The sequence below is a fragment of the Drosophila simulans genome, chromosome X (assembly GCF_016746395.2).
Source record: "Drosophila simulans strain w501 chromosome X, Prin_Dsim_3.1, whole genome shotgun sequence".
Taxonomy (NCBI): Eukaryota; Metazoa; Arthropoda; class Insecta; order Diptera; family Drosophilidae; genus Drosophila; species Drosophila simulans.
This window is the reverse complement of record NC_052525.2, coordinates 21,801,016-21,814,027: the sequence shown is the minus strand read 5'-3', so window position 1 is coordinate 21,814,027 and position 13,012 is coordinate 21,801,016. Positions and strand designations below refer to the sequence as shown.

The following is a 13,012-nucleotide window of genomic DNA, read 5'->3' as shown; positions in this document are numbered from 1 at the left end:
ATTCGATGGTGCCTGCACTTATGCAGATACAATTTGCCCGAAGACCCTTAATTTCTTTGGTACATTTTAAGTTAGCTAAACAAGTTATCTGCATCGATAAACGCTCAAAATTGTAGAGATTTAGACAGCAAAAAGTTCTGCAGATGAAGCAAAAAAAGCTATTTTCTCTTTAGCAGTAAATTGATAAATTGGGCCTATGTATTGAGGCTCGTAAGTTAATTCAATGAATTCAAAGCGACTCAAGGGTAGCTACGCCAAAGACACTAGAATAACTAGAATTTATTCTAGTGTCTTTGGCTACGCCTTATTCAAATTATTTGCATTCGAGATATCGTTTTAAAGCTTTATTTTAATGAACATGGCAATAAAGCCAATATTTCTAATATTAGATGACACCTTACAATTGACTGATACAAATTTCAATAATTTCAGTCGGGCTAGAATAAATTATTAAACATTTTATGGCGCACAAAGTGCTCGATGTTTACAATCAATCAATATAACTAAGTTATACTAAGGTAAGTAAAATATTAGACCAATTGTGTACATATAAGCCTCCCTCTTGAAAAATTTTTGTCAAAATTTGTTTTAATTTTTTGAACTCAAGAGCAATTGGGAATACAAAGTTTTCCAAATTATATACATCCGTAATGTTAACAGAGAGTCGCTGAAAAATGTTGACCACACGGAAGATTTTCTTGAATAAAACTTTTCATTTACAGAGGGTCAAAGAACATTTCCGAGAACAGACTATCAAGAATAAGTTCTCCCCTTGATTTCTTTACAGAGTGTTATTTTAAATACAGCTAGAACTCTTTGACTTTCCCAAGGAGCGTGATAAACCAATCGATGCACAGGGCCCCCTGAAAAACTTGAAGCTTTGAATAACATTGACCCAAGTCCAACATCAACAGCTACGCGTTCCGCGCAGATTGTGTATTGTATCCAGTGAAACAACAGACTTCTCCAAAGTATCTTTTCCCTTTCGCCCTTCTCATTCTCCCCTTAAGGCCTCTTGGTTATCCGTTATCGCACTTGGCGGGACGTGAATTTCGAGTAGTTCGTTCAATTGGCAATCTTGCAATGTGCGGATGGGTCTATTGCCTTCCGAGTGGCCAACAATTAAGTGGGTCGCCAGACGCAGGTCGCGGCTCGTTGGCAAGTCAATCAGTTAATCAAGCAGTCAACCCATGACGCACTCAGTTAGTCAGTCTTTCAATATGCCAGCTTAAAGCGGAAAATCCAAAACAGAGAAGGAAAATGAGAGGTGGAGATAGTTGTTTTTTTATTTAAATTAAATTGTGAATGGTCAATGAAAATAATTTAATTGAAATTTACAATTTAGTTATGTGAAAATAAACGATCTCCGAACATGATGTAATATAACTTTCTGTGCCATTTAAGCCGCACCAAAGGAGTGTTGGTACAGTCTTTTCATCTTGCTTTAAGGGCTTACTATCACAAACAGTACTAAGTCACTTTTTGCTTATGTCTACATTTTACTGATTTTTCAGTGTAGGAATCGTTTCTCGAGAAAACTTTTGCTTTCTTATCTTGTACACGTTTCAAAAGTTACACAAACCAGCGGAGCAGTGGACTCACAAAAGGGGGAGTGTAAACAGTTTCAAATTACAACCGAGCAACTTTCGTCTATTAACAAATTGGCACGCGTCGCGCTTTGTCCAAAAGTCTTAGCCTTAAAGGCGTCCCCAAATCTGCTCAAAATGTTAGCCAAGCAAATATTTATTTATGACTAAAGTTCGCACCCCAGCTCCGCGCACTCTCATCACATGTGGGGGCAACGTTAATGTTTTTATTAGCAGGGGCTTGAAGTTCGAAAATCACTAAGGGGGCTGGAAACTCGGCAAAGTGGGAAAAGCGGAAAAGTGGGAGGCGCTGAAATCTGTCGAAGACTTGGCAAACTTTCTGCCACCGCGTTTTATGTTCGACTTCGACGACAACGATGATGATTATGACTTGGATCGTAATGATGGTGATAGGGCAATGGTGATGACTTCTCAACCGATTGTGATAAAGCCATGCATACATGCAATATCACAGTACAAAATATTGGGAATACCGAGGAAGAGGAGATATTCCTTATATCAGCAATATGACAGGGGTAACAAATAGGAAATCGAAATTTTACTAGCTTCCTAACAACAATTGCCTGTTGTCCAACTACACAGTTTTTCCAATCAAATAAAGTTAAAAAAATATAAAAGTAAAAGATTTCATTGAACTCGAATGTCTTCTTGAATAATAAATAAATGCTTAACAACTTTCTAATGCTTATGAAGACACATGCTAGTTCGTTGTCCGCACTTGTACGTGCATGGGGTAGGCATGCCCCGTTCGATATTGACTTGGAAAACGAGTCATTTCGAGAATTTCAGCCTCTAAAAACTTTTGGCACTGCCCGAAATGGGCAATCAAGCGAAATGGCCCGCCAACCACACCACACACGCGCCAAACACTCAGCACACAAATCAATGCCAAACTGTTTTGCAATGAGTCTTTTTAAAGAGGACGAAAGGACAACGCCAGTAAGATTTGAGCAGTCACTCAAATGCAGTTGACAGACATTGAGAATCTGGACAGGATTTGGGTTGCCATTGAAAGGAGCAACCAGGACACATGTGGTAATGCCCCGGGCACTTAAAGCCACTCTGTCAGTCATTCAGTCAGTAAGTTCTTCGTGTCGCCTGGATCGCAGAGAAAAAGATACTATCGACAGATTAAGGCCAGGGCTATTAATAAAAATAAAAGGCAGAAAATTTTAATTCAGTTGGTAAAAATTATCAGACAGGTCTTAAAGAGACCGCAAGTTTCCTAATCGACGTGTACAAGTCCCGAATGAGGAAATGTCAGATCAGTTCCACTGTCAAACATACTGTAAAGAAATTATTAAAATCTATATTCTTAACTCGCAGCCGAACACTTTCCATCCATCTTGTATATTTAGCTGCATTTGCATTTCCTAGATGACCTTTATGAAAATATCTACAAAAGAAGTCCTTTGAATTGCCTAATTCAATGGGAACGTAATGCTTAAGTGTATTTCAAAGTTCAAGACTGTCACAAGCACATAACTAGTACTCTCTAGTTTTTTCAATGCAATTCGTTTAAATTGCTAAAAATTTTTAAAATCTTATACGGTTTAAAATGTAAAGTTTTGAAATAAAAGAAAAGGATATGACATAAATAAAGTCGATAAGCGGTACAATATTACTATAAGATTTTGTTAGCTAATATTTTGTCTTTACCATTCCGCCCTTTGGCCAACAATTGTTACGCGGCTATTTTAAAGCGCTTTTGCCAATGGATCTAATATATCGAAATTCCACTATACTATTCCCGGCCTAATAGACAGTACTGTAATTTAGAAAGCTGTCAGTTGCAGGGGCTACTTTTCGGGCGGCACTTTATCAGAAATAAAACCAGCTATTTAGCGAAAATCATAACGGAGGAGCACAGTGACCCGCACTTCCACTTTACAATATTGGATGTGGATATATATGGGCTGGAACACATTGATATCATTCTCGCCGCAGTAGATGGAAATGCATTTCGAGCTTATTAGGAATGCCCGATGGCCAATGCAAATGTCAAATGCGAATTTCTGAATGCCAAATGGCATGGCGAATGCAAATGCAAATGCCGCAGTGCAGACACAAAAGTAAAAATTGATTGTCGTCTGCCATTTGCATAAAATGCGATGCACTAAGGCATTGTCAATCTGATAGTTGGTCAGGCAGTCAGTCAGTCAGTTAGTCAAGCAGTCACTCAGTCACTCAGTCAGTCAGTCACCCAGTCAGTCGGTCATTCAGGCGGCCAGCGAGTCTGCCATTTTGGTCACCGAATGCACTCATCCTGGATTTGTTGATCCATCGACAATCGCCTCTGGTCTCTGGTCAATCCCAACCGATGTCTATATCGTGTGCGTTACCATCGCATTACACACACAGTCAGAGGTATATATCAATCTGTTGGACGCACAACACACACAATCAATGTCGGTAAATCAACAGCAGTGGTTTGGGGTCTTAGCACACTCGTATATACAAATGGATGGTACAGGAGACCCTCTGTGTTGAAGATTTTTTGCAGCAAGAATAATAGCCTTGTAACGGAAACCTAAATTTCCCAAAATGTACAAGCTTAATATTAATTTTTATTTGATATTTTTAATACAACACTTAATGTATACCACGGAATTAAATAAAATTTGTGCATGTATCTAAAAACATATATTGAAACTTAATCGTAACTATCCCTTTGTTTCTCAAATCATCCCGTATTATTTGGCCGACCGAGCTAATCTACCCCTGTTAGCCAACTCACTGGGCAATGGGTTATGCCAAAAATACCGAATAAAGAAAATCAAATAAAAAGGAAGTCTGTTGCCATCGCCACGCCCCACAGTCCCGCAGCCCATTGTCGCCCTTGTTTTTCCGTGGCTAAGGAGCGCTGTACTTCAATGGGGAGGGGGTGAGCAGAAAAAGCAAAAAGTCAAATGGATTGAATATTGAGTTTATGATGTTGTCGCTGGCAATTTTGGCTTTAAGCGGTTTGGCATTGGATGGCTGGCGGAGCTATTGTGTTGGTTGCGTATACGCAATATGGTCAGCGTATACGCAATATGTCTGGTGGTATGTGTGAGCCGGCCTAGGGTGTTTCTGTGTGTTTTGTCGATTATATGCTTCACAGAGCTGCCAACACACGCATCTCGGTACGCTTCACTGGCTGAAACGCGTTTTCCCCTGTTTTTGTTTCTGTCCCTGCAACTGTGTGGGTGTGCCCATCCCGAGTGTGTGCTGTATCTGTGAGAGTCAGCGGCGTGTGTGAGTGCTATGGAGTCATGCAGTAAATTGAATTTTGCCCACAACAACGACATTAGCCATCTCAGCGGCTAAGTGCGCCCAACGAAAATAAATAAAGAGCGAGCCCGGCTCAACATTTTTCTGATTTTTTGTGATGAGGAACTTTGGTTTTTGTTTTTCATTTTTTTTCTTGCGGTTTTTGTTGTATTGGGAATTGAGAAAGGAAAGGGGTGGTTCATCGGCCTTCTTGCGTCCTCCCAGATTTTCATCTCAGCCAGGCATAATTTTATATGCCAACGCGCGCCTCATATTAGCATATGCATGATGTCTGGGCTGCTTGGGATCCGACTCTTGGACAGATTTACATCTATTTAGGCAGCCGTAATGATTGTCGAAAATTTGGATTTGGGCAAATATTAAGCATGAACACATCAATATTTAGGTACGGCGAATTCAATAAGTGTGTAAGGCATTCTTCAGTGTACACTTGTTCTGTATTAGATTTTATAAATAAATGCTAACTCCACAGTTTTGGAAGGAAATACTTTTGGGCTTGATAGTCTAAACTGTAGTAGCTACTGAACTCGTAGTAGGTAACTACTTCCTTCTTTTGTTATTTTATAGAACTTGACAGATAGTAATTTTATGAGAAACCGTTTCGGACTGCAAATTTATTTCCTAGAACGAGTAAGCTCTTCAACTTTTAATATATGTAACATTTAGCAAGATGTCCATCAAATGTCTTCGGCCCTTTTCTGTTCTTTGAAATAATTATACTCGTTACTCGTAGAGTAATGGGTATACTAGATTCGCTGAAAAGTATGTCACAGGCAGAAGGAAGCGTTTCCGATTATATATATATATATATATATATATATATATATATATATTCTTAATCAGGATCAATAACCGAAACGATCTAGCTATATCCGTCTGTCCGTAAGAACGTCGAGATATCAGGAACTAAAAATGCTACAGATTCTAGAGACAAAGTCGCAGCGCAAGTTTGTTGACCCATGTTGCCATGCCCACTGTAACGCCCACAAACCACACAAAACTTCCACGCTCAAACTTTTGATATATGTGTTGATATTCTTGCAAATTTTTTTAAGTCTTGTAAATTTCTATCGATTCGCCAAAGGAAATTCAAACCCATTGCCACGCGCACTCTAACGCCCTAGAACCGCCAACAAGTTGCCACGCCCAGCTTTTTGAAAAACTTTTGGATATTTTTTCATATTATTATTAGTCGTGTAAATTTCTATCGACTTGTACCAAAAAGTATTTGCCACGCCCACTGTAACGCCTTAAAACCACACAAAACTGCCACGCCCACATTTTTGAAAAATTTTTGAATACTTCTTCATAATTTTATTATTCGCTTAAATTTCTATCGATTTCCAGAACTTTTCGGGGAAATCGACTATAGTATTGTTTTAGTATTCTAAAGCATCAGGTTTTCCATCTTTATTTGCTATAGTTCGTTAAATTATTTTCGAATGAATTAATTAAGGACTGCATCGACAATGAAAGATATGGATATACATATATGTACAACACAAATTAAAATAGATTACAATGAAGCTGTCAGGAGAATTAAACATAATTTTTTTTGAGTGTTCATAGTTTTTGTACCCACATTTGTCATACAATCTTGCAACTTTTAGGCAAACTAATTTTCGCTTTTCACTTTCCAACAGCTTCGACTATTGCCGCGACTACGTCTCTTTCTCCACGCTCTACCCAAAACGCCCATCGCTTAGGTAATTTGAGTCAAACTTTATGCGAAAGTTGCAAATTTGCACCGCAATTTGCGCAAACTTTTTCAGCTGAGCATTGAAACGACATCATCATCAGAAGCAGCTCACTGCAATTGGAGGGGAACGCAAATCAATGGGGGATGGGAAAAGATTGGAGTATTTGACAAATCGAAGGGAAAATGAGTGCGAAGATCGAAGGGGAAACCGAAGCCTGCATCAACAAAAATCAATTTGCTCTCGTCAAAAAGTGTTGCCAAGTGGTGCATTTAAAACTTACTTGAATGACAATTATGCCAGCTACAATGAGCCACGCCTGCCCGCCAAACACCCACCAGACGGATTTGCATTCGCATTTTCCAGATTTTCCCCATTTTCATACCAATTTTCCCGCAACTTTTGGGCCAAGTTTGCCCTCTCACTTCACAGTCCGTTTGTCGTTTGTTATTTTTATTGTTGCCCCTGATTTGATTTAAATCATTTTTATTACTCCCGGCCAGCTTGGTGGTTTCTGAAAGGGGTTGTCAACCTTATTTACCCCCAATAAAAGAAATGAACTGAAGTGAAACTTAATAGTAGGTGAACTTTGACCCCCAACATTTCAAGTGGCTAGTCCTCGAGTGTTTGCACAGCCATTAATTTGTTCTAACCCTTAGACTTATTTGGCATTTAATTGGGTTGTAAGCTAGCTATAAACTCGATTTAATAACTGCGGCTTAATTTAGTTGTCTGGCAATTTATCAAACTAAAATTACTTTAAATGAGATCTGAATTCCTGAAGTTCGGTTCGTCCGCTTATGTATAAAGTTCTTTTCTACATAATTTCTACCGGTGACTATGGATTACAATGTAAGAATTATAAGGCAAGCCACCACGAATTATCGTTTTAATAAATCAGTGGTAGAACTTAAGAAATATTGCAATGCATTAACATATAATGACAATAAAACATTAATTAAATAGCCATTTGAAACAATTACATTTTAACCGGCGATAAGGTATATAATTATTTAAGTGTATACAATTTGCCATAGGCATTGGCAAAGCAGTTTGGTGGCAGTCAAATCAAATGGAGTTTCGTGTCTGTTGTCCATATATTCCCAAATATTTTTTAATTTCCTACAAATTCTCAATCTAAAGCCCGAAAAACAGCCAAAACTTCCATGCCCACACTTTTGGAAAAATGTTTTAATATATATTTTAAAAATTTTATTAGTCTTGTAAATTTCTATTGATTTGCCAAAAACCTATTTCCACGCCCACTCTAACCCCTAAAGCCGTCGAAAACTGACACGCCTAAACTTTTAAAAAATGTTTAGATTTTTGTTCGCTTTATTGCTTGTCTTGCCAATTTGTATCTGTATACTAAAAACACAGTGTCCACGCCCTTTCACCTTCAAAACGCCCACAACGGTCACGCACACATTTTTAAACAATTTTCGAATTTTTTATCATTCTTTCACCATCGATATCACAGGAAAATGATTAAATTTCGGGTTCGCAATTATTATTTTTATTATTATTATTATTTGATGAAAAACAAATATAAACGATAAAAATAATAAAAAACTATAATCGATCAAATATTATAATATTTATCGCGACACCGTGCGATGCGCTTTTTTGTCTTTGACTAAAGTTAACAGTTCTCTCTGTCTCTCAGTTCTCTCAACATATGATACGTTTACATTATGTTATTATTTCGTTCGTTTTCAATACGCTTAAAAATAGTATTATTGTACTTATTTTCAACAGCTCTCCACAATGTTACCATTTTTTTTAATTTAAAAATTTACATAACATTCATTAGTTTCATTAACTTCACATGTTTCTGTTTTGACAAATTCTTTTTAAACATATCGGCTATCTAACCTTTCAAAGTTGGTACATATTTTAATTCAACATCGCCTTTTTGGATAACTTCCCCAATGAAATGATATCAATATGCTTTGACCAAAGACACTAGTACAACAATAGAATAAACTAGAATACGCATCTTGTTATTCTAGTGCCTTTGCTTTGGCCGTACATGGTACACAGTACACTGGATTTCTGGCCAAATTCTGAGCGCTAAGACTGTCTCCATAGATGACTGTTGAGTTAAAAGTTAAATAGTGGACACATTCCAACTTACCGTCAGCAGCTGAGTGCCAAGAAGAACAGCAGAAAGAAGCGCATCCTGATGCTAAATGTCTGCCATTGGGCTCGAAAACCTGACTATTATGGTCTTTCTCTTTGTATATCTTTGTCAAAAATTACTTGTTTAATGCTCGTTATTGTAATTGGCACGTTGATTTTGCCATAATATTATTTCAGCAAGTCCACAGTTATTTTGTGCACTCAAGCTTACAATTTTCGGGAACGGAATTTGGTTTGAAGTTGGCAGTTACATGTTTGATTTCATTCATTCATGTATATATGTGTATTCACATATAAGAGCTGTACACTATTTGCAAGCAAAAAGAAAAAAGGTTTCTAAAAAAGTTACATCGAAGTAAGAAGTTTTAAAATTTGACATTTGCCAACCAAATAAATTGTATTCATCTGAAGAAAAAGTTAGGGAAATACATTTTTACTTAATCTTACCTCATCTAATTTTATATTAAGCTAAATGTTCACTTGTGTATTCTGTATTAATTCAATTGTATTTTATTTGGTATTGAGCTAATCTTTTTGTATTTCCTAGGGGTCATCACCGAGAGCATATGGGCGTTGCAGGCGGGCGTTCGAATGGCCAAGTTGGCCATTGCAAGCGTTAAAGTTCCGTCAACGTTTCGCAGAGCCAATCTGCATCAGACTACAAACAGGCATTGAGTCAGGCACACCGACATCAAGGGGTTAAGTGGGGTCTCGGGTAGGTACGAGGATGTCCATGCAGGGGGTTAGGGGGGCTGGCGGATGAGGACGGTGGGCGGGGCAGTGGCGAAACTTATGCACATACACTACCATGTGCAACTATAAACAGAAGGCGAATGAATGAAACCCGAGACGCAAGCCTTCAAGGAAGCACAACTGATTTAACATTTGGTCCACTGACTAAACGCTAAATTAAACTAAATTAATGTCAGGGCTGTGAACCACTCCGGAGATGAACCACTACGAAGATGAACCACTCCGAACCAAAACGGCTCAGATCCTTTAGAAATTATCCGGGCATTTGTGTGCAATCAAGTTCGGTTTAAGAAAAAACAGAATCTATTAATCACACAATAAAGTTTCTCTCCCAAATTTTTACAATCAGTTTATTACATTCCGAATAAATATTAAATTGATGTCCTCTAAATATCTTCAGCCATCCTCCCACAAAAACTCCACGCAAACCTACTTTAAAATTCTAATTAAATATTGGCAGAATTTCTGGTAGATAACTAGTCGTTTGGCACGACAATATAAAAATGTTTGTGCCTAATTTAATTTAAATTGAATGGCATTAGCACGAATGTCCTGTCATTAGCAGGCACACTTGATCCTCCTTTGTGGTTTTCGTTGCAGGAGAGCGAATATTAGTAGTTAGGACATTTCATTGCTAGGCAATTGTGGTTCGATTGCTTAAATCAAGGCTGGCTTAACATTTCGCGTTGAAATTCGGAAATATCTGCCATTTTAATTTTAACTGCAGGATTCGAATTTTGACATAGCTTATACATAGCTTACATACATAAGTTTCCTCGTTCCCTAGAGTTAAAAAAAAAATATTAGAAATACCTTCCTTACTCATCGTAAATTGTTTTATTAATGTATAATATTAATATTAATATTAAATATATTAAATTAAATTTTAATTTTTATTGAGTGTTGCTCATTCGATAATCAGTACATCCGCAAGATCACATATGTACAATGAACACTATTAAAAAATAGATTTAAAATTTCTATACTCCCTGAATTCTTAGTTATTTGAAAACAACATATACCAGTTACTTTACTTTAATTTTTTCCATCAAGTACCTGGTCTTTGAATATTTTAGATTAACTGCGCTGGAATTGTATGTATTGCAATTGTGTATGTATGAAAACATTTTTCCACCTTCAAATTCAAGTTAAATGTTGAGTGTGCGCTTTACCATCGTTTCACGTTGGTAATAATAATAGGACAGAAAAAATACACCGTGCGTATTCTGCGGAATTTATTTGGGATTGAAGAACTTTATTGAAAAAAGAAACGAACATCAGAGTACATATTCTCTTACACCATATTCGTCAGACTGAGATCGCTATATGGCCTCAGTATGGTTGTGCTTTGCACTTAGTGTACAGTTGTACAGATTTCTTGTTTTCAACTCCCTTCCTCAATGCATTCATGTTTACAAATATTATTAAAACAAATTTAACATTCGTGTAACATCTTCATGCTTCTTCTTTGCGACGTTCTTGGTCAAGATATCTGCCAATCGGCCATCCTTTACAACGCGTCTGACAAAATGATATCGTATATCAATATGCCTTGCTCTGGAATGGTAGACTGGATTCTTGTTTAATGCCAGTGATTATCGGAGCATCGTTGGTTCCACAGCCTATTTCCAAAATCAGCCTTCGCATTACCATAGCCTCCTCCGCTTCAGTACTGCTAAGCGCCACGCTTCGTTGTTTTTCCGAATGCCAAGAAATCGGACCACCAGCCAGAAAATAGATGTACGCAGTGTAAGACTTCCGGTCAATCCTATCACCTGCCCAGTCTGCATCCACAAATCCAAAGAAAGGTTGACCGCACTGTTTATAGTGTAGCTTCATGTCAACGGGTGCTGAAAAGTATCTGAACATATGCTTTATGGCTGTCATATGTTCTGATACTGAGTGAAGGATGTCTGGTCTTGTCGTAATAGTTAGCCACACAAGCTCTCCAATAACGGATTGGTAAACAGCTGGTTCAACATTCTTGCACTGATCGCTTGTACAGTCAATCTGGAATCCTTCATCTAGAGGTGTCTTCGCCATCGTGCAATTCTCGCTGCCATGGGTGCCCAATAAATCCTTTATGTATTGCGAATGGCCCAACGAAATCGCTTCGAGATCGCCTTCTCGCTCTATTTCCATTCCCAAAAAATGGTTTAGTGGACCCTTGTCAATGCACTCGAAAACATTTGAGATTCCGTTCTTAACCTTAGCCAAATCTTGAGTCTGACAGGCTATGAGAATATCGTCAACATATTCAAGGATTAGTGACAACACTTCCAGGCTCTTCCTGACTGCTTCAAGCCGTATATACTTTTTTTTAGCAACAATACCTTATCTGGATTTTTTGCAATTAGGTATCTTCGCTTTGGTCGCGCCTTGAAGCGGTCTATGCGGCCGTTCTTATCGCGCTTTACATTGAACACGCACTTGCATTCAATTGCTTGCTGATCCTTGGGCAAGTCCGAGATCCATCCGCCAGGTCTGATTGGCAACTAGTGAATTGTACTCTCTTTCCATAGCTTGAAGCCACTCAGGCGCATGTGTACTGCTCAAAGCGTCTTTGCAATTGACTGGTATTGGATCGCCTTCCGAAACCAAAGCGCTCAGGATATGAAATTGCTTCTTTAATCGACCCGGTTTTCCTGTCCGGTTCATTTTGGGTCGACCAGGTCCTAGGCGCTCAACCTCATTCATCTCCCATACATCCGGTACTTCCATATTTTTGTCCTCAGCACTCTCGTGGTGATCGGGGCTTGCACTACTACTACTGTCGTCAATTGATTAATCTTAAACATTTTCTGCAATATTAAGTTCGTCCTGCTGGCTGGGTTCGTCTAGATCAATTTGTACAGAACCGCTTTTTAATGGAGCACCATGGCTTTCGTCGAACAGGACATCTCGTTTCTCCACCACTTGTCGAGCCGCTGCATCAAACGGTATCCTTTGGCTGATACCGAGTAGCCAACCATAGAGTACTCTTAACCTTTGGGTTGAAACTTGCTTGCCTTCCTAGGACCCTTGTCAAGAGCAACTGCAGGAGATCCGAAAGCTTTAAGATGGCTTACACACGGCTTCTAACCCGTACACGCTTCCATTGGCGTCATGGTTTCAACTGCGGTGGTTGGCCTTCACGATGCATTCTCCGACTTGCATCACTGGGACATTGTGTGTATCGAAAACCACTTTGCATCTGTTTTGAGCGTGAGCGTGCACGAAATGCCTGTTTGAGTCTTGACGTCCCCTTTTCCTTCAGCTTGAAGGAAACCAGCATCGGCCAGTCCCATCTGTTTTGTACCAAAGTGTGCTTCACCAAATTTATGAAAAGTTCTTTTTCACAACACATATGGCTTGTTGCGCCACTGCAGTGCACTGTCTAAGCACCACACTGATCTCTTTAAGTTGGTGAGAAATGCTCAGCAGCATTTAGTAGTCTACTTTGGCGGATCACTGAGTGTTTTATCATCTTTTTGCCATCTCGTCGTTACTAGCACTTGGGCACTGTTCTTTTATGAGGCCTGTTTCTTCTGTTTCGCGAAT

The 13,012-nt window shown here is 38.6% G+C and overlaps 2 protein-coding genes across 5 annotated transcripts in view; both read right to left on the bottom strand.

The window, feature by feature from the left end:
- Nucleotides 1–13,012, bottom strand: part of LOC27209109 (chaoptin) — a 205,707-nt gene that overhangs the window by 110,320 nt on the left and 82,375 nt on the right. The gene's annotated exons all lie outside the window — the stretch shown is intronic.
- On the bottom strand, nt 11,015–11,515 carry LOC123327347 (secreted RxLR effector protein 161-like). Its single transcript, XM_044923576.1, has one exon. It carries the CDS (start codon nt 11,513–11,515, stop codon nt 11,015–11,017), a length of 501 nt encoding a protein of 166 aa, XP_044779511.1.

Excerpts from the sequence above, each read along its gene's own strand:
- LOC123327347 (XM_044923576.1), bottom strand. The coding sequence starts at position 11,515 with ATGGCGAAGACACCTCTAGATGAAGGATTCCAGATTGACTGTACAAGC.